Source organism: Palaemon carinicauda, chromosome 1 (genome assembly GCF_036898095.1).
Source record: "Palaemon carinicauda isolate YSFRI2023 chromosome 1, ASM3689809v2, whole genome shotgun sequence".
Lineage (NCBI taxonomy): Eukaryota > Metazoa > Arthropoda > Malacostraca > Decapoda > Palaemonidae > Palaemon > Palaemon carinicauda.
Genome location: NC_090725.1, coordinates 210,596,243 through 210,618,805, shown reverse-complemented (window position 1 = coordinate 210,618,805; position 22,563 = coordinate 210,596,243). Strand labels below are relative to the sequence as shown.

General features: G+C 40.1%; 1 protein-coding gene across 4 annotated transcripts in view; it reads left to right on the top strand.

Annotated features, from left to right (window-relative positions):
* Ubr1 (Ubr1 ubiquitin ligase) overlaps positions 1-22,325 on the top strand; it is a 138,655-nt gene extending 116,330 nt beyond the window's left edge. For all 4 annotated transcript variants that reach the window (XM_068387422.1, XM_068387396.1, XM_068387405.1 and 1 more), the window contains 4 exons: positions 22-210; positions 1,668-1,884; positions 11,553-11,700; positions 17,793-22,325. In XM_068387422.1, the coding sequence (XP_068243523.1) occupies positions 22-210; positions 1,668-1,884; positions 11,553-11,700; positions 17,793-17,992 (754 nt within the window). In that variant the 3' untranslated portion in view covers positions 17,993-22,325. The remainder of the gene's footprint in view (positions 1-21; positions 211-1,667; positions 1,885-11,552; positions 11,701-17,792) is intronic.
* Positions 22,326-22,563: the final 238 nt, after the last annotated feature.

The window sequence follows — 22,563 nt, the reverse complement described above, 5'->3', positions numbered from 1 at the left end:
ATTTAAGTATCAATTTTGCAGCCTGCCCTTCTTGAGATGTTGTGGCTTGTTCTTCCATTTTTTAACTGAAGTTCCAACTCCTGAAGAACTACAGTCATCTGTTTGGGTACCAGAGTCTGAGTTCTACTGCCTTCTTCGATATCTTGGATTATCCATGAATAGCCTTAGGTCAACTTTTGATAACCCAGCATTAATGGAGCTAGTCAACAGGTTAGTATTTCACAATCACAAAAATCATATATATATATATATATATATATATATATATATATATATATATATATATATATATTATATATATATATATATATATATAATTAAAATAGCGCCATCGTATCCCTGCGTGTCGTAAGAGGCGACTAAAAGGGACGGGACGTGGGTGCTGTATTATAATCCTGTGAGACATCAAAGAGATGGAGCTGGGGGGAGAGTGACTGCTCTCCGCACTCTAGTTTTGGGGTGTTTGAATGTGCGTGGATGTAGTACGATAGAGAGTAAAAGATGTGAGATTGGAAGTATGTTTAGGAATAGAAAGATGGATATCTTTGCTTTGTGTGAGACAAAGATAAAAGGTAATAATGAAGTGATGTTTGGTGAAATGTCTGGTAGAGTGTCTGGGATTGCAAGGGGAAGAGCAAGAGAAGGTGTGGCTTTATTGCTGAGTGAATGGATGACAGGTAAAGTAGTGGAATGGAAGGAGATATCATCTAGGTTAATGTGGGTAAGGTTTAGGTTGGGTAGGGAATGTTGGGCTTTTGTCAGTGCGTATAGGCCAGGTTGTGAGAAAAGTGAAGAAGAGTGGAATGAGTTCTGGAATGAATTAACGGTGTGTAGAAGGACTGGGTAGAAGGAATTATGTAGTTGTCATGGGTGACTTAAATGCTAGAGTGGGTGCTGGAGAGGTAGAAGGTGTCATTGGGAAGTATGGCGTACCAGGTGAAAATGAGTGTGGTGAGAGACTGGTAGATGTGTGTTGTGCAAGAGATGGTGATAAGTTCTAGTTCTTTCAAAAAGAAAGGTAAAAACAAGTATACATGGGTAAGAGTGGCAAATGGAAGAGTGGTAGAAAGGGCGTTAATGGATTATGTGTTGATAACTGAAACAATGTTTGGAAAATTGAAAGACGTGCACATGTTTAGGGGTATGGCTAACGGTATGTCTGATCATTTTTTGGTGGAAGGAAAATTAGTTGTAGCAAAAGAGTGGGGGAATAGAGTAGGTGGATGTAAAAGGGAGCTAGTGAGGGTTGAAGAGCTAATAAAACCGGGGGTAAAAAGTATTCATCAAGAAAGCTTGAAAATGGCATATGACGCAGTGAAAATAAGAGAAACTGGTAAATATATATATATATATATATATATATATATATATATATATATATATATATATATATATATATATATATATATTATATATATGTATGTATGTATGTGTATATATATGTATGTGTATATATATGTATGTATGTGTGTATATATATATGTATGTATGTATGTATAGTATGTATGTATGTATGTGTATATATACTGTATACAGTATAATGTATATATATATAAATAAATAAATAAAACTATTCTGAAAATGCAAGTACTATATAATAATGATGATAATAATAGTAATTATAATAATAAAGAAATATAAAAAAAAAAAAAACCTCTCCTTTTCAGGTGGTGTAGTGATAATCGTGTTGGAACCTTGGTAGCTGGTGCTGGTAGTGAAGGTTGTGTTCAATCTTGGATGCGCATCAATCAGCTTGTCAGCTTGCCTCCGGACTACTCGGAATTGATTAACACTGTGTCACAGTTTCCATGCCCTGCATCTTCAGGAGATGACTCAAGAACACCAACAATGTGTCTTGTGTGTGGAAAAATGCTCTGTTCACAGGTAATAAGAATGTAGACCTTGTTACCCCTTTTATGAAATACATATACTCTCGATAAAACTAAAAGATATGTATGGGGTAAAGGTATTAATTTGATTCAGATATACTTTATTATATATGGGGAATTATATTGGTTTTAAGAGCCATAAACATTAGAAAGTTATACCGAATATAATTTAGCTCTACTCTTTTTTTTTTTTTTTTTTATTTTATTATTGATATGCGCATACCAGACAAGTTAAGAACACCTATGGTATAGGGGATCCATTATGTCTTTATGGATATGAGATCTTCCATGGAACAACCTTGAATTGGTCTGTGCTAAATATAAAAAGAACAAAAATGTATCTTATAGCTGCTTATATTCCCTAATTATCAATAAATAGCCTTACATAATTTATGTAGGAAAAAAATCTTATACACAAATAGTAAATGGAAAAAATATTGGACAGATTATATCAAGAGGCTGAATCTAGAATATATTTTTTGGCAATTGAGGGGTTACAAAAGGACTTCAGCAATTAGGCACACAAGATCAACAGATGAGTGAAAAAATAGCATTTTGATTTTCTATTCAAGTGTTTCATTTTGTTATTTATTTTGTAAGAAATTTTTTTCACAGTCCAATATTCTCTAGGAATAAAGAAAATGAATAAATAGTGGGTCAGAGGTATAATAAAGTATATAACTACCTATTACCAGGTGGCCTTCCATAATCCAGTAAAATTACTAATGTCAAGGATTTAAACCAAGAATGCTGGAATATTGATGATATGTGTAGGTATCATCACTAGCAGATAACTCCCCCCCCATCAGTGATTACATAACATTTTTAAAACCCATTTTTATCAATAAATGGCAGAATAAATGGAATAATGAACCTTTCTGTAAATCAAATCTAATGTAGGATTGTGGAATTCATCATTACCAAAGGAACAAAGTAGTCAAATAACTAAATCTATGAAGCATCCATTTCTCAACCTTTAAAATAGAATATTTTCTCTCTCTCCTGGGCTGATGTAAATGATGCATTTTAGAAAATGATTTTGCTTTTAAAACAGCTAAATTAAAAATGTTTTTCAGTTAAAGTTTGTTACTGTAATTTTTTTCTCAAGAACTATGTTAAGAGATTTAGTATACAACCTTAGCATTATATTTTCAATATTTAACTTAGCCGGTGATTATATAAGCTGCAGCTCTGCTGCTCGACAGAAAACTCTACGTAAAAAATCCGCCAGCGATCGCTATGCAGGTAGGGGGTGTACTTCAACAGCGCCATCTGTCGTGCAGGTACTCAGTACTCATTGTAAACAAAGAACTCAATTTTCTCTCTGTCGTGCTACCGGCAAGACCTACTTTCGCTGTTGCTAACTGGATTTGTTTTCACAACTATTTGGTGAAGTACACGTTTCTAGTTTTGAGCTTTCGCTGTGCAGGCTTTCTCTTCAATAAATCCTTGCATTCTTTTTTTGATATCGGATTATTTGTTGATGACTTTGGATAGTTTTTGAATTCCCCTTTGACCAATTCAAAATGGCTGACCCTTCTCAAGTCCCAAAATTCAGGAAGTGTAATGCTAGGGACTGTTCAAGGCGTCTTCCGAAGGCCTCTATCGATCCTCACACCGTTTGTTCCAATTGTCGGGATAAAACCTGTCAATTGGAAGATCGATGTGAGGAATGCGTTGGGCTTTCGGAATTCGATTTTATCGAATTCCAGAAATATACACGTAGGCTAGAGAGAGATAGAGTCAGGAGAAGTTCATATCGTTCTGTTGATTTTTCCTCTCCTCATGCCCCACAACCTATTCCTTCCCCTGTAGTGGTTGCTCCTAATCCCCCTTCTGGCACTCGGGAACCTTCGATGGCTGATATGATGCGTGCCATCCAAGCTCTGGGTGAGAGAGTTGAGTCCTTGGCTAGTGACCGTAACCAGCTCATGGCGGACGTCAAGGAGCTGAAGTGTAAGAGTGCAGTGGGAAGTGATAAAGTGAGTGATAGTGTTGTGGATAGTGTTGCGCTTGAGGGTTCGTCTGTTCGTGCCTGTCGTCCTCCTAGTCCGGGACCTCTTGCAAGCTTCCAAGTCCAGGGGAGAAGCAATGTCGTACGACCAATGGGTTCGAGAGGCTTTAATCAGCGAACAGACGTTCCCTCCGTGGTTTCGGGCGTATCTACCCAAGATCGCCCCACCCACACAAAGACGAGAGAGCCCATTTATTCCTCGTCTGCGGAAGAGGTTTCTCGTAAGAAACCATGGACCAAGGTCTCACGACCTCTTAAGCGCAAGTCGGTCCCTTCCGCGCAAGTCCAACGGCCCAGTTGTAGCCACTGGGTCAGTTCGGACTCGCTGCAGTCTTCCGATGACTGCTCACCTCCTAAGAGAGGCAAAGCGGTACCGCCTCAGGCAGTTACACCGTCTGTCGCCGCACCTGCTCCTGCAGACCCTAAGTGGTCTTTGCTGCAGACCATGCAGTACCAATTAACGTCTCTGATGCAGGACTTTCGTGTGGAGAAGGTTGCTGCTGCACCAACCTCTTGCCTACAACCAACCACGGTTGTGCGTCCTGTGGACGCTGAGGCGACCTTCTTGCGCACTCCAGCTGAGAGAGTCCCGCCACCCATGCGTTCCAGTGTACCCTGCCAGCCGCATGTTGACGTTCAGCGACGCACGGAACCTTCCGTTGACGTTCGCGAGGTACAACAACCGTCAAGAGTTGTTTTGTTTTGACGCGGTGCGTCAACCTCCGCAACCCAGTGTGGTTGCCTCTGCTCACCCACATCAGACTAGACAGTCTGGAGTAGACGCTGTGCGTCCCCGCGCTGCTATGGTTGTTGCCAGCTCACAGACTGGGCAAAAGTTCCATGACGTCGCGTCCGGTTCAGTCACGCGTGCACCCGTGCGACCGGACTCAGCTGACCAGCCGATACCTACTCCATTGCCGCTTCCTCCTCAATTCTCGGATGATGGACTCTCTGATGATGACGATGCGGCACACGTTGATGAACCACATTCGGACCTTGACGAGCCCAAGTCCACGCAACCCTCTTTGGACTTTAGAAAAGTTCTTGCTCTGTTCAAAGAGATGTTTCCGGACCAGTTTGTGTCTGTGGCTCCGTGCTCTCCTCCGTCAGAGTTTGCTTTAGGTACGCAGTCATCCTCGCCTGCCTTTACTAGACTCGTCCTCGCACGCTCATCCAAGAGAGCTTTACGAGTTTTAGGAGATTGGATGCAGTCCAAAAAGAGTCTAGGGAAGACAGCCTTTACGTTTCCCCCTGCTAAACTCTCTTCCAGATCGAGCGTCTGGTATGCCACGGGAGAAGTTCTCGGCTTGGGAGTTCCTGCCTCTGCCCAGGGCGACTTCTCAAGTCTTGTAGACTCTCCCCGCAGGCTAGCCATGAGACGCTCTAAGATATGCTGGTCACCTTCGGACCTAGACCATCTGTTGAAAGGAGTATTTAGAGCCTTCGAGGTCTTCAACTTTTTGGACTGGTGTCTGGGAGCTTTGAGCAGGAAGATCTCCCCGACTGAGAAGGAATCTTCCTTGCTCATCATGTCCTGCATGGACAAGGCCATACGTGACGGATCTAGTGAGCTTGCGGCATCGTTCGTATCCGGAGTCCTCAAGAAGCGTGAGAACCTTTGCTCTTTCCTGTCAGCTGGAGTGACACCGTGTCAAAGATCAGAACTTCTGTTTGCTCCTCTCTCTAAGGGCCTTTTTCCAGAGGACTTGATTAAGGAGATTGCTGCTTCTTTGATACAGAAGGACACCCATGACCTGGTTGCGTCCTCTGCCCGCAAAGCCACCCCTTTGCCTACCTTGTCAAGACCAAGGATGGACACTCCAGCGTCCAGATTTATTCCGCCCTTTCGTGGCAGAGCCTCCAGCAGAGGAGGTGCTCGTGCCGAAGGGAGACGTGGGAAGAAGAAAGGAACCAAGTCCTTTAAAGGCAGAGTCTGACTGCCAGCTTCTTCAGACAGCAGTGGGAGCCAGACTCAAGAACTTCTGGCAGATCTGGGAGAAGAGAGGCGCAGATGCACAATCTGTGAAGTTGCTCAGAGAGGGTTACAAGATCCCGTTTGTACGAAAACCCCCTCTAGCAACGTCTCCCATCGATCTCTCTCCCAGGTACAGAGAGGAAGACAAGAGACGAGCATTGAAACAGGAGGTGTCTCTCTTACTAGAAAAGGGAGCGGTAGTCAAAGTCCTGGACCATCAAACCCCGGGCTTCTACAACCGTCTCTTCTTAGTGCCAAAGAAGACAGGAGGGTGGAGGCCGGTGCTAGACGTCAGTGCGCTGAATGTCTTTGTCACAAAGCAGACGTTCTCCATGGAGACCACAAAGTCCGTTCTAGCAGCGGTCAGAAGGGAAGACTGGATGGTCTCTTTAGACCTAAGGGACGCATACTTTCACGTCCCCATCCACCCAGACTCCCAACTTTTTCTGAGATTCGTTTACGAAAAGGTTGTCTACCAGTTTCAAGCCCTGTGCTTTGGCCTAAGCACAGCTCCTCTTGTGTTTACGAGGCTGATGAGGAATGTAGCCAAATTCCTTCATTTAGCGGACATCAGAGCCTCCCTCTATTTGGACGACTGGCTTCTAAGAGCTTCTTCCAGTCGTCGTTGTCTGAAGGATCTAAAGTGGACTCTAGATCTGACCAAGGAATTGGGTCTCCTGGTCAATATGGAAAAGTCTCAACTGGTCCCATCCCAAACTATTGTGTATTTAGGGATGGAGATTCACAGTCTAGCTTTTCGGGCTTTTCCGTCGGCCCCCAGAACAAGTCAAGCCCAGTTATGCATCCAGAACATGCTGAAGAAGGAACGATGTTCAGTCAGGCAGTTGATGAGTCTGATAGGGACGCTATCATCCCTGGAACAGTTCGTATCGTTAGGAAGACTACACCTCCGTCCTCTTCAATATCACCTAGCTGTTCACTGGAAAAAGGACAAGACGCTAGAAGCGGTCTCGATCCCCATTTCCGAGAAGATGAAGTCTTCCCTGACTTGGTGGAAGGACAGTATCAGCCTCAGAGAGGGTCTGCCCCTGGCTGTTCAGACTCCCAACCACGTTCTCTTCTCGGACGCATCGGACACGGGCTGGGGCGCGACATTAGACGGTCGGGAATGCTCGGGAATTTGGAACTCGAGTCAAAGGACAATGCATATCAACTGCAAGGAGCTACTGGCAGTTCATCTGGCCTTGAAAAGCTTCAAGTCTCTCCTTCAAGGCAAAGTGGTGGAGGTGAACTCGGACAACACCACGGCTTTGGCGTACATCTCCAAGCAAGGAGGGACCCACTCTATGACGTTGTACGAGATCGCAAGGGACCTCCTCACCTGGTCAAAAGATCTAAACATTTCACTAGTAACGAGGTTCATCCAAGGCAACTTGAATGTCATGGCAGATTGCCTCAGTCGGAAGGGACAAATCATTCCAACAGAATGGACCCTACACAAGGATGTGTGCAAGAGACTGTGGGCCACATGGGGCCAGCCTACCATAGATCTCTTCGCAACCTCGATGACCAAGAGGCTCCCAATTTATTGCTCACCAATCCCGGACCCAGCAGCAGTTCATATAGATGCCTTTCTCCTAGATTGGTTGCATCTAGACCTATATGCATTCCCCCCGTTCAAGATTGTCAACAAGGTACTGCAGAAGTTCGCCTCTCACGAAGGGACAAGGGTGACGTTAGTTGCTCCCCTCTGGCCCGCGAGAGAATGGTTCACCGAGGTACTTCGATGGCTAGTGGACGTTCCCAGAACTCTTCCTCTAAGGGTGGACCTTCTACGTCAGCCACACGTAAAGAAGGTACACCAAGGCCTCCACGCTCTTCGTCTGACTGCCTTCAGACTATCGAAAGACTCTCGAGAGCTAGAGGCTTTTCGAAGGAGGCAGCCAGGGCGATTGCTAGAGCAAGGAGGACATCCACCCTTGGAGTCTACCAATCGAAGTGGGAAGTCTTCCGAAACTGGTGCAAGTCAGTATCAGTATCCTCGACCAGTACCTCTGTAACTCAAATAGCTGACTTCCTTTTATACCTGAGGAAAGAAAGATCTCTTTCAGCTCCCACTATCAAGGGTTACAGAAGCATGTTGGCATCAGTCTTCCGTCACAGAGGCTTAGATCTTTCCATTGTAGACGTGCTTTTTTGGAGAAGCAGGAGGCCTATCAACTTTGGAAGGGTAACAGATCAGATTTGACTTGGAACAACTATACTCAGCTTCGAGCTTTTGCTCAGAGAGTTTATGCCTCAACTGAAAAGGAGTACAATTTAACCATAAAAGAAACACTTTCTGGTACAACTCAGGAACATAAATGGTGGTCTACCCTTAAATCTGCACTCTTTGGTGTAGATGCAACAGTTCCTCCTTTACTTAAACCAGATGGCTCAGTCACTCACTGTCCAAAGGAAAAGGCAACCCTTTTGGCCGATGTTTTTGACAGTAAACAGAATAATGAAAAACTTGAACTTCCTCATTCCTGTTTTCCTGAGGCTAAACTAACTAGTTTAGCTTTTCGATCTCGTGAGATTAAAGCTCTGTTGATGGACCTTGATGCTTATGGAGGTGTTGACCCAAATGGTATTTTTCCTTTGTTTTTTATAAAGACAGCAGATTTCTTAGCTCCAAAGTTATCTGTTATTTTACGCAAGTTAGCAAGAAGAGGAGCTTTTAGCACTAGTTGGAGAATTGGAAATGTTACTCCTCTATGTAAATGTGTTTGTGGTAGCTCAAGTCCCACTGATTACCGCCCAATTTCCATAACTCCCATATTATCTAAAGTTTTTGAACGTCTTCTGGCAAAACGTCTTAATAGGTTTGCTGAAGGTAATCATCTACTCCCTAGTTTGCAATTTGGTTTTCGTAAAGGCCTTGGAGCATGTGATGCCCTTCTTACAATCTCCAATGCTGTGCAGAAATCCCTTGATTGTGGTCGGGAAGTTCGTATGATTGGCCTTGATTTTAGTGCTGCCTTTGACCGTGTTAATCATGAGGCCCTTGTTTTCAAACTGAAACAGTTGGGAGTGGGTGGGTCGTTTCTTAGCATTATTATTGATTTTTTAAGTAATAGATCTCAAAGAGTTGTTGTTGATGGGCACCATAGAGATTTAGCTAGAATTAGTGCATGGTGCAAATTATGGGGTATGTAGTTGAATCCTAACAAAACTCAAAGTATGATTGTAAGTAGGTCAAGGACGGTGGTTCCTCAACATCCGGATCTCAGTATTGATAATGTTTCTTTAAATATGTATGACTCTTTCAAAATTTTAGGTGTGATTCTCGACAGTAAATTTACTTTTGAGAAACATATAAGGTCTGTGTCTTCTTCAATTTCACAAAAAATAGGCTTATTGAGAAAGTCTTTCAAGATTTTCGGTGATCAATCTATTCTGAAGAAGTGTTTTAATTCTTTCATTCTACCTTGTTTTGAGTATTGTTCTCCTGTCTGGTCTTCAGCTGCTGATTCTCATCTTAATTTGTTGGACAGAAACTTACGGTCTATTAAATTTCTTATTCCTGATCTAGATATTAATCTCTGGCACCGTCGTTCAATTAGTTCATTATGTATGTTGCATAAGATTTTTCACAACTCTGACCATCCTTTACATTCAGATCTCCCTGGACAATTCTATCCTGTTCGTAATACTAGGCAGGCAGTTAATTCTAATAGCCAGGCCTTCTCCATCACGAGGCTCAATACTACGCAGTACTCTAGAAGTTTTATTCCAGCTGTGACCAAGTTGTGGAATGATCTTCCTAATCGGGTGGTTGAATCAGTAGAACTTCAAAAGTTCAAAGTTGGAGCAAATGCTTTTTTGTTGACCAGGTGGACATAGTCTTTTTATAGTTTATTTATGACATATTTGTTTTTGATGTTGTTGATAGTTTATTATATGACATGTCTGTTTTGACGTTGTTTCTTATTTTAGAATGATTTATTGTTAATTTGTTCTCTTCATTTATTTATTTCCTTATTTCCTTTCCTCACTGGGCTATTTTTCCCTGTTGGAGCCCCTGGGCTTATAGCATCTTGCTTTTCCAACTAGGGTTGTAGCTTGGATAGTAATAATAATAATAATAATAACAACAAAGATCTACAGGACCTCCTTAAGTCTTTTGAGACCACGAAGGAGCGTTGTTTGGCTACACCTGGTTGGAATTTAGACGTGGTACTAAGATTCCTCATGTCAGAAAGGTTCGAGCCGCTACAATCAGCCTCCTTTAAAGATCTCACTTTAAAGACTCTTTTCCTGGTTTGCTTAGCCACAGCTAAAAGAGTCAGTGAGATTCACGCCTTCAGCAGGAACATCGGATTTTCATCTGAAACGGCTACATGTTCTTTACAACTTGGTTTTCTAGCCAAAAACGAGCTACCTTCTCGTCCTTGGCCGAAATCGTTCGATATTCCAAGCCTATCAAATATGGTTGGAAATGAACTAGAAAGAGTCTTATGCCCTGTGAGAGCTCTTAAGTTCTATTTAAGACGAACTAAACCTTTACGAGGACAGTCAGAAGCTTTATGGTGTTCAGTTAAGAAACCATCTTTGCCTATGTCAAAAAATGCTTTATCCTATTTTATCAGACTGTTAATACGAGAAGCTCATTCCCATCTGAGTGAGGAAGACCAAGCTTTGCTGAAGGTAAGGACACATGAAGTTAGAGCTGTCGCAACTTCAGTGGCCTTTAAACAAAATAGATCTCTGCAAAGTATAATGGACGCAACCTATTGGAGAAGCAAGTCAGTGTTCGCGTCTTTTTATCTTAAAGATGTCCAGTCTCTTTACGAGAACTGCTACACCCTGGGACCATTCGTAGCAGCGAGTGCAGTAGTGGGTGAGGGCTCAACCACTACAATCCCCTAATTCCATAACCTTTTTAATCTTTCTCTTGAAATGTTTTTATTGTTGTTTTTGGGTTGTCCGGAAGGCTAAGAAGCCTTTCGCATCCTGGTTGATTTGGCGGGTGGTCAAATTCTTTTCTTGAGAAGCGCCTAGATTAGAGGTTTTGATGAGGTCCTGTGGTATGGGTTGCAACCCTTCATACTTCAGATCCTAGGGGTCGCTCAGCATCCTAAGAGGATCGCGAGGCTCCGTAAGGAAGACGTACTTAAAAAGGCAGAGTAATTGTTCAAGTCGACTTCCTTACCAGGTACTTATTTATTTTATTTTTGTTATTTTGATAACTTCTAAAATGAAATAAAAAATCCTTAGCTCATATTAATGTAAACATTTATTGCTGGTCTCTACCCACCCCCCTGGGTGTGAATCAGCTTATATAATCACCGGCTAAGTTAAATATTGAAAAATGTTATTTTGATAATAAAATAAATTTTTGAATATACTTACCCGGTGATTATATATTAAAGGACCCTCCCTTCCTCCCCAATAGAGACGCAGTGGACCGAGGAGAAAATTGAGTTCTTTGTTTACAATGAGTACTGAGTACCTGCACGACAGATGGCGCTGTTGAAGTACACCCCCTACCTGCATAGCGATCGCTGGCGGATTTTTTACGTAGAGTTTTCTGTCGAGCAGCAGAGCTGCAGCTTATATAATCACCGGGTAAGTATATTAAAAAATTTATTTTATTATCAAAATAACATTTTACAATTTATTTTGAAATTCAACCCCTTTTCTGTGAAGTTTATTTGTTTGCTTGTTACAGAGCTACTGCTGCCAGACAGAGTTCCCTGAAGGCTCTCGCCACATGGTTGGAGCTTGTACATACCATGCTCATCATTGTGGTGCAGGAACTGGTATTTTCCTAAGAGTGAGAGAGTGCAAGATTTTATTGTTATCAGGAAAAATTAAAGGTATGTCACAGCAGTTCCTCAACCAATTAGAAAGTTATGGTCTGGCCTCCTGATTAGTACTGAAATCAGGAAAGTAACTTGAGTCACTATAACTGTATAGCCTAATAGATACTCCATAGCCAATGCTCGTAGATTATACATATTGTATATATTTGATACACTATCCTTAACCTTGTTCTTTACTCATGGACTCCATTTCAAGATTTATATGCAGAATAAATCCTTCTAAGATTGGTATATATTCAAAGCCATCCACATAATACAGGTCAGTAGCCATACTGCCCTATGGATAAAGACGTTAATCATGTACACAGAATTTCTACAATACCAAAAATTTGAATTTTTAAATTTTTTGCTAAAAATAAGAACCAACAATATGTATTGAAGTAATTTCATAAGCATATTCATAGTTTTTATAACTTATGCATAATCTGTATGTAATCATGTTGACAAATATATATCAGAGCACCTGATTAACGAGATTGATGAAGTGTGTGAATCACTTGAACACATATCATATTAACAAAGGTAATTGCTTTTAATGTTTTAGTAACAGATTCCACCTGTTTATTACTATACACATTGAAACACTACATTTTTTTCACCACTAATTCTTAGATTTTTGGAATGTATCTGCATGATGAAACAAGGAAGACATCTTTACTTTATAAAAGGATGTTTTGTATAAGTTCAGCAATCAGTCATTACATTAAAGACTTTGCTCTATTTTGTTATTTAACACTTAAGGAAACACCACTACACCTAAGTATCTATACAAGGTCATACAAGTGATTGCATTATGATATGGAGTACAGTCTTTTCTTTATGCAAGTTACACTCGCTAAATTAGTAAATTGAAAAAAGCTTTCTGAAGAGTACTAGGCAGTATGGGCCAGTTACCCAAAAAACAAAAAACTTTGAATCATAGTTTTAGTCAGGTCAGTATCAATTGTTGTTTTCATTTCAGCATCGTCATTGGGTTGCATATTTACCAGAATATTCGTTTATCTAGCATTAATGAATTCTAAGTTAAGAGTTTGAAATACATACAGCTTCATTTTGAACTTTAGAAATATAAAATATCAACCATAGTTATTAATCAGGGTGGTGATAATGTTTTTTACTGTTTTTAAAATATCTTTTTTTTTTTTGTATTCATATAAGTTGTGCAGCCCTTGTGTAACAGGTAAGATAGAGAATCTTCATGCAAAATAATTATCAGTTCCGGGATAAATACAAACCCTCCACTATTTATAGGGGTATACTTTCGGCGTAGCTGAAAGACGAGCCATGATAATTTTAGTGAAGGATAACTATCACATCTGCTAGTTAGCGGGTGGGGGTCGGGTAGACTGGCTACCCCGCTCACTCACACCTCTCGGCTGAGTAACCACTTTACTTTATGGCTCGGTAGAGGACGGACATGCTGCCTTTCTCTCCCGCAAAGACTTGCCTTGATTGTTTTTCTGTTTAGTTTATTCTTTTTTGGTGTTTTTATCATATACATATACATGCGTGTATATATATGTATAAATGGAAACATACCCTTTACGTTGTTAAATACTTGAAACTTTAATTAGTGTTGACAACGTATCCGGCGGACTCTGCCGTAAGGGAGTTTTCATTATGTTGATACTCTTCCCTCTTCCTTGCCACCCTCCCCTGTGAGGGTGGCTGGCTGTTCCTCAACACTCCCATGTGTTTGTTCAGTACTTGAGTTAAAGTTTATAATAGTTCCGCTTCCTTTTGAGGAATTCTCTCGCAAGTAAGGTGACTTATTCTCCGAAAAGTTCATGTTATGCAACGGGGTTATGAATTGTAATTTATCACAACTTTTCTACAGATAGCAGCGACGTAGAAGGAAGACCGATGGCTTCGGCCGCCCCGGTCAATGTCCTGCACTTCCTGTGGCAGTTCGTGAGCTGTCCACCTTACGAGGTAGCACTAGTTGCCGACCTTCAACTTGGATATGGCTTGTTGATGGGAAGCATAGAGTGCTGCCAGGAGGTTCGCCTCCAGTGGTTGGAGAACCTTCCCTTACGAGGGAGTGTTAACCTTCCCCGGAGTTGGGCTGCTCCCTCTTCCGAGGGAGGGCTTCTCTACTACAGCCGTTCAGCAACCTTTCCTCTTTCGGGAAGAATTGCTGACAGCTCGACGAGATCTGCTTCTGCATCTCGTCGCCGAAGACTGTGCTTCTTCCCCTTGAGCTGGGGAAAAGCAAGTCCAAGGCTTTTTCCTCCTTCGGGGGAACTTCTCTCTCGTTTGCAAGAGGGATTATTATGCCTACGCTTTTTTCCCATAGAGCTGGGAGAAAGCTTGCCTCAGAGACAGCAGTTGCCAGCGCGACAACGCCTAGACCCTATCCCTAAGGGTAGGCCTGTGCCACTCTTGCCTGCCAGAAAGCCTCCCACAGGTAAAAGGTTACTAGACACTGACGGATGCCTGCTGCCTGGGGTTTCCGTTTCCCTACAGGTAACTATGACATAGGTCCTCTGGGTTCTGATCATGCTTCTTGTCTCGTGAACCCCAGTGGGTTCACGCAACACGATTCCTGAAGATTCCATCAGGAATCAGCGACAGAGTTCCTGCGGGTTCTCATCACAACGATCCCTTAGGGTGGCGTGAAATAGATTCTCGATCCCTTAGGGTCGTGAGAAAAGAATTCATGAAATAAATTTAGAAGCCCTAGGTTCTCGTTGCGCTGAATCTCTCGGTTCCTGCGATCCAGAGTTTTTTCTGAAAACTCTATGGTTGACTCCCCCCCCCCCAATGGGATGGGTCTTCCAAAAGCGTGACTAAATACGTCACTCTACACTCCCAGCTGATTACTATGTCAGCTAAGCTGGACTCGCCAGCACCGATCCTTTCATTTTCGAACAAACCACCGTCATCTTCCTGGTCCACCCTCCCATTTTGAGTGGTTGGGTTAACAGGCGGCTTGTGATCCTTTCTCGTCATCGAGAAACCCTCAACTGCCGGGACGGAAATTAAAGAGGAATGAAAAATTCTTTACATTTCAGTTTATTTCCCCTGGCAGGCCTTGCCTGAATTAGATGGTAGTTTTCTCGCTAACGAGAAAGCGTTTGATGGCAACTCCTTCGGATAAAAGGTCGATGGCAATCTATGTCTAGTCTTCTTGAAGCAAACCCCCACATACGATACTTCACCCTTTCGGGAGACTCGTGTTTCTGAGAAGTTTTACAGAACTTCAACGGGTGTTGTTAAAACTTCATAAAGGCTGTAAGCCTTCCCAGAGCATGCACTCTATCCAAGATAAAACCGTGAGGTTATTGTTATAAACTCGGGTTCTACCGTTTGACTGAGTCAGCCGCTCCCGTCATTGTAGCTCAGGTACGATGAGTTTTACACGATAGGCTTCTGAGACTTTTTATTCTACCCTTACAAGGTTATTGTCTCAAACAATTAGTCCCTAAGGAGCAGTGTTTGTTTACATTTTAGAATGATAGCAACAGTGTGGGCAGATTTTCATTACGTTTACGAACGTCTCAAACCCCGCCTACAGGGAACCAGACATCCTTGTCTGTGCATGAACGCTGGCTATCCCCTCCCATAAAGAGGAGGGGCAAACCAAAGGAGAAATAATCGCTTCTATAACTGTATATTTTGTTTGAGAACACGTGCGCGCTCATTCAAAAAATTATTACAGCTAGCCAACGATCAAAAATTCCTTGGGCAATAATGTTGCGATTCGTCGCACATACATTATTTCCGCAACCGGATTTGTTGCAAACGTTTCCTGGAGGCAGAGATTACGAATGCGCTAGTGCAAATGGGCAAGTACATATGCGTGCAAGCAATCTTTCAGCCAATAAGGGCTGTATACATCTTTCACTTAGAGCCCTGTTCTATTAAGTTGTTTAGCCATATCCCTTACTGAAACCAGGTTATTCAGTACATTACTTGGGTACTTTCCTGTAATCAGACATATGGCTTTTACATTCTGCCTTCTTATAGGCACTTCTTCCTTTCTCCCATTCGGAAGTCTTAGTTTCCTACAATGACTCTGACCGGAAACTTCTCTTAAGCATATCTGTTCCCTAGTAGGAAATATTCAATACAAATGCTAGTTTACCGATTGGAGACGGAGAAGTACGAACGTTTTCGTCCTAAGAAGGAGGAATCTCTGTTAAACTGAGTTCCGGACACAACTTTTAAGTCGAGCTGCACATGTATTCTTGTCATGCTCACAGTTCGGTGTTACTACTCCATAGTAGACTTATGCTTATTACCTATCCAACAATAGATTGAAGATACGTCTCAATCTCTTCTTGGGGTTGGTTGGATGCGTTCGGTAATTACCATCCAGTCTCCTGTCTGGAAGGCGATCTCTATGGAGATTCGCTCTTATAAGCTGTACTGATTAACTAGTTTACCGTTTGGTATCGGTCTTATTCGGCCAGTCCCACTAGATTGGTGGCAGTTGGAGGGAGGACAGGCTCCTCCCCTTTATTGCAAGAATGTGCAAATAATTGCACGTCTCGATATCACCTCGAGATGTGTTTATTGCTATGCAATCTCTTCTTCTTCTTCTTCGGGTCCTTCAGTCCCTGAAGGCCCCTCTCTACAAACCTTTATGCCAGGCAGCAGATCACTTCCTTACATGGAAGACGGCCCTTTCTACTCACTTGGGCTTTGACCAAGAGAGTTAGTGTGCTGTATGATCCATCTTCTGTTGTCTCCTACTCTAGGAAACTGGGAGAAGTAATCCTCAGCGGCATCCCTGAGTTTATTGCCAAGACTCTGAATCCGAGTGTGCTGTACCCTAGGTGTAGCCCATTCCGGATAGTGTCTTCGTTCGGTAACCGAAGACCCTTCAACTGGGATTTTACCCAGTGAGGAGTCTGTGGTGTTACCTTTAAAGAACGACACCAGCTCGGCCGCGAGTGTCGGCACTGTTGACCAGCACGGGAAGGTCAAGAGGAGGATCACAAGGATTTCCTTCCCCTCTGGGATCGGAAGGCTATTGAGTCTTCTCTCAATCTAGACCCTCCTCCATCCTAGGACCCAGAGCTTGTAACGTCAGTGGCGTTGCTACGTTCCTGGCGTTCAAGAAACTACTGTACTCTGTGGCGCAGATATGGTAAGTGAGCGTGTCGAAGCGTAAAACAACCTTCACGGCCCACTACCTGCAAAGACGTAACCCACAGGAACATGGAGACCTTTTCCATCGGTCTTGTGGTGGTCGCACAATAAATAATCTAAACACCTCAGGCTCCTTGATGGAGAAGTAGCAGAGGGTTGAGGGCTGAGGTTACCTGGGTTAGTCTGGGGTGAATGAGTAAGAATGGCTGGTTCCTTTCTTCCTTTCACCCTCTCCCCTCTGGGGGAAAACAGCTCTGCAAGCCTCAGCATAGCTGACCTCACCTCACTGCAGGTAAGACTCATTTCCCTTGTGCCTCTTAAGTATAGAATAATACTTTGTTACATCCCCAATACCTTTTTGAGAGAGGGTATTGGGTAAATCTTAAGAGCAATATGTTTTGTACTTGAGTTCCTATGTTAAAGACAAGCCACACTGTTAGTTCCACTCACACACAAGCTTCTGCAGGCTGCTATCAGTGCATTACCTCATATCGGCACTTGATTTTAGTGAGGGTAGGGTTCCTTCTACTATTGATCACAGATCGAAATAAAGAGGACCCCGGGTCATGACCAAGGCCAGTTGGTGAGGACTTCCTCCCTCCTAAGAGTAAGTCGCCCCTATAAATAGTGGAGGGTTTGTATTTACGCTGGAACAAATAACAAATTTGGAAGTAATTTGTAGTTTTTATAGAATACAAACCCGGAGCTATTTATACAAATTGGCCCGCCACCCCGTCCACCCAGAAGTCCTGGGGGTAGTTATCCATCACCAAAATTATCATGGCTCGTCTTTTAGCTACTTCGAAAGTATACCCCTATAAATAGTTCCAGGTTTGTATACTAGGAAAAATACAAATTACTTCCAAATTTGTTATTTTTAGGAGATAACTTATTTTATGGGATTTGGGCATTTGAATTCACTTGATGTAGCTGTAAAATACTGACAAATTACTCTTATGTTAAAGCAATAAATTTTAATTCTTTTTCAGGATGCTTTGTCAATCCACCCTATCTTGATGAATATGGAGAGACTGATCAGGGATTGAAACGGGGAAATCCTCTTCACCTTGATAATGTTCAGTATGGGCGATTACATGCCATATGGCTTTCACATGCTATACCAGATACTATTGCTCATACTATGGAGAGTAATTCAAATGTTGTAGCAACTGAGTGGCAGCATCTGTAATGTTTACAGTTATCCTTATCATTGCCTGCCAGTATAGGGACTTTCAATTCATTTTCATTAAGGTTGGTGTGGCATTTGTTGTACATAGTCTTTATATAATTTCTTGTTACACCTTCCTTTGACTTCAGTGGGACTTTGTTGTACTGCATTTATATTGAGGCTTTTGAAACTTGACTTTATCACAATTTTTTTTGTCAAAATTTTTATTAGATCATAAATCATAACTAACTGTATGTTCAAATCATTATTTTTTTTTTTTTTTTTTTGCTATTCTGACTTGAAAGATCCTTGGCAGTTTTGTATATATGTATTGATTTATATAGGTTTGTAGCTAGAAAAATGGAAGTGTTCCTAAAAATTTGAAGAAGGAAGTTCAATCGAATGTTAGTAATGTGATTACTAATTAAGAAGCTTATACAAACTTGTACACACAGTAATTATGGGAAATTTACAGAATAACATAGCATTTTAATTTTTTTAATTTGTCATTCAAGTAGAAGTGTGGCCATATTCTTCTAATGTAGGTAAAGTAGTTATTAATTTGGTTTGTTATAAGTTTTCAGTTACAAAAATTATATTGTTTACGGCAGAGTTATTAGTTATTTATTAAATATTTATAAGATATATAGTAATGTTTCATTTTCATGGAATGAATACATTTCAAACAACTGCAAGACCCTGAGGAGTTAGTTTGGTGCCATCAATTTTTTAATTTTAAAAATATTAGGACATTACTTGCAGTGGTCATTATGATCCTGTAACGGTTATTTTAACAATACCACCGCAAATTTATGATGAAATTATTTTACCAACTATGAATGTTGCAATAAGGTATTGTCTGTGATACATTTCCAAAAGAAGATTGTGAGTGACTTGACTTCGATAAGTAATGATCGCTTTTTGTTTTCAAAATGTCTCTTGACTCCTTGGTGCTTTAAAGTGAGGGTTATTGTAATAGAGCAGTAATTTTCCCCATTTGTGTTCCTCTTGTATTACCAGTGATATAACATGAGGTGAGCAATCTCAGTGGTATAGTAAATGAAAATTATTCAAAAGGGTGCAGCTTTCTTTTTAAGAAGACAAGTCATGACCACATTAATTGTTTTAGTTTTAAGTCAATTACAATTAATCCATATTGATTGGAGAGCTGTTTTATTTTTTTTTTGTTCAGCCCAAAAAGGCAGAATAATTTTATCTCTTATAGGATTGTTCCTTAGTTTCTTTTTCGAAATTTTTGGAAGATCATTTACAGGATATAACTTATTTTGTTTTGTATTCACTGCAAGAAGTTCAATCCCAGTATATGCACTGTACTTAATATGTGGCAGGATTTCATTATTGAAGCTTTAATTATAGATTTTTTTAGTTTAAATACCGATAAAATGTTCCTTGAAAATAAGACAAATATTTACCAGTAATCCTTTAATTATTGTTTGTGAAAGGTAGGAGCGTAAAGCTTGAAATTTGAAAATAACAATGCAAGTGGAACATAATCACCCAGGCTTGAATAATCTGCCACATCGCTGTACAAACAACCAGAGAACCTTCATATAGTGTCACATTCAAAACACCATTAATTCTGGCATCATTAAAGGATGCATTGGTTGGAAGTTTTGAATCCCTACAGTAGAAAGGAACCTGAAAGTTCAACTGGAAGCCAGGTTATACATATCATGGCTCACAAGAAGGAAATACAATCCTATGTTATTTCTTGGAGTTACAATATGTGCCCTATTATGAAATATGCATTTTCATTGCATATTGAATTCTGTTACTTGTTTGTGAATATCGCCTTTTACATTTGCCTTCCACTTAAAATTTTGCAAGAAAAATACCGTAAAATATTTCCGTGATGTTTTCGATAAAATCTTGGTTACAAAAGTAGTCTAGTATTTTCTATATCAATTAAAAAACCCTCAATGGTTTTTTTTTTTCTATAAGAAATTCATGTTACATATCTTTATTTCTACAGCTCAGTTGATAATTTGAGAAAACTTGATAGTCCAAGTTGAATTTTAACTTTTTGTTGCGATCAGCCAGAAAATATCTTATTTATGTTGTATCTCCCATAGTAGGCCAGTTTCAGATATATTTTGGCAAGGAAGAACTGTACCCATTTTGATCCTGAACTGGCACTAGCATTGTAGTTAATATTGAATTCTTTTTCATACCTTTCCACTCTACTAAAGAGTTTTTTTAATGCAAAATTGCTATTTTAAATTTGTATAGTGTAACTTTCACCATTAGGGTTTTTTATTTTTTTAATTTGATAGAAAATTGCAAATTTGTCATAAATCTTTATTGAGCTATGTCAACATCTCATCTGCAGCAATTTATGTTTAGTCACTTTATCTAGATTTCGGTTGGCCTCAAAGTGGGAAGTGAAGGTAAGAGGGTTGTTACCTGATTGGGAATAGAGACTGTATCAAAGAAAATAGTTGCAAGTAGTGTTTCTATAGTAAGTGAATGTCATAAGAAAAAAAAAGGTTTGAGTAGAAGTTGAATATTTCACCTTTATTTTACTGGCTGTCATTTTGTTTTTGGTAATATTTCTAGTTAATTTACTCCAGCTGTGTGCTGGCTTGTGAAGTTTTAAATTCAACACCATACCTTGGCAAAATAATACTTGCTAGGATGAAACACAGCTAAGTATTCAGTGATCGCTAAAGAAATAGCATTCCTGGAAAATCTCTTTGTTTGCTCAATTTCCTGGATATTTTGTTAGTACACAGGTACATGGTTTAGTTCTACTCTCAGTTCTACTCTCATCAGTAGACCTCTAAAATCACTGCCTACTTCATAGAAAACGTGTAGCAGTTTATAATTATAGATGTTGGAAAGCTGGTATGAATTTAGATAATTGTGGCTTTAGGTACACTTGAGAAAACTGTAGTTGTTACCACTTTGCTAAATACAGAAACTTGTTACTCTGATGATTTGGGCAATTTTTATCTCTCGCTATTATCATACACCCATGTATTCCAAAGAAGGTAGTTTCATTAATCAGAAGACCTATAGCTTGCCCTCTTGAATCTTTTCTGGCTTAACTCGACCATTTATGATTACATTTTGGAATGAAAATCCAAAGTAAATTGTAATCTCTGGAGGTGCATGACAGGTTTCCTGAGTAAGATGGTTAGCGTAGTTGAAAATACTAGTTATATTCTTTTGTATAAATTATAATCTTAAATGACAGTTGGTATTATAAAGATCATGGCCAGAGATGTCTAAAGTGTATTATTCTCTGTGATGAATTTCACTTTAGGATTTTAGCCAGTTGTTTGGGATTTACATACTCACCTAGGTTACCATTACTTTTTTAGGCACAGTATCTTCCTGATTTTTATTACATTTCTTAATTGAAATTAAGAAGTGTATCTTGAGAGGTAAGAGAAATAATAATCATCCATTTTAGGTTTTATAAAGATATGTAATATATGCAAAATTGTATTGTCCTGTATGGCCAAAGAGTATTGCAAGTTTTATTGATTCCTTGCAGCCTTCTTTTAAGAAACTGGATGCTCTGGTTACCATTAGGTTGGTGGGCTTGTTAATAATATTACTTTAACGCTCAGGCTGTGGCTATAGTTGTGTGATCAAATCTTTGCCAGAGGTTTTGATTGAGGACAAATTAGAATATGAATTTTGTTCTATAATTTTTTGTGCAAACCCTAATAAAGTTCCATGTTGAGCAGCAATATTGTGAATGGATAGGAGAGAGGATTTGCATATTTAATTGTACTTTTGCATATATAATGCTTAATTCCTATTATTACATGCTTCTGTATTTCACGTAATACTGTACATCAATAGTGGTATAATATCCAACATCATTGATTCACCTGCATATTATCTACAGATTGCTATAAATTGTTTATTGAAAACATAAATCTGCATTTCATGGGCACAATTAAATCAGATGCAGGCCGGTTGCAACAGTATAAGACTGAAAGGGTTCAGTTATTGAGTCGAGTACTAACTACCAGTAATATTCCAATAATTTTTTGACCCAACTCTAGGTGTATAATGTCATGAAACCCAGTCACACTAAGTTAAGGCCATGAAAATGAACTTTGTTTAGGTATAGGTTTTTTTATACTGAAGATCAATGCATAATAATACTTGCCTAAACTATAAATGTGTGCAAGTCTTTAGCTACAGTATGTGATGGATTTTAAGGAACTTTTATTAATGTAACATTTTTTCTTTTCTATTATTGTTATTTCCAGGAAAAAATGCACTAGCTTGGTTATATTTTGCCAGTATAGCTGGAAGCATTTTGTATCAGATGTAGAATCAACCATATACTTTAAAAGAAATTCATTGTAAATTTCTTACATTATGTATATAAATTTTAATAAAAACTGTATTTTATTTAACACGTAATCCTCAACAGTAATGCAAAAGACCACAAATGAGAATGAGTTTAGTATAGTTAACCTATTTTTGGGGAGGTGAGGTGAGGCTCCTTGGACTTACTGGTAAGGTAAAACAGGATTGGATCTATGAAGAAGTGTCGGAAGTGAAAGTTAAGACTTTTACCGCAAGGTGAAAGAAAGGAAGCAGAACAA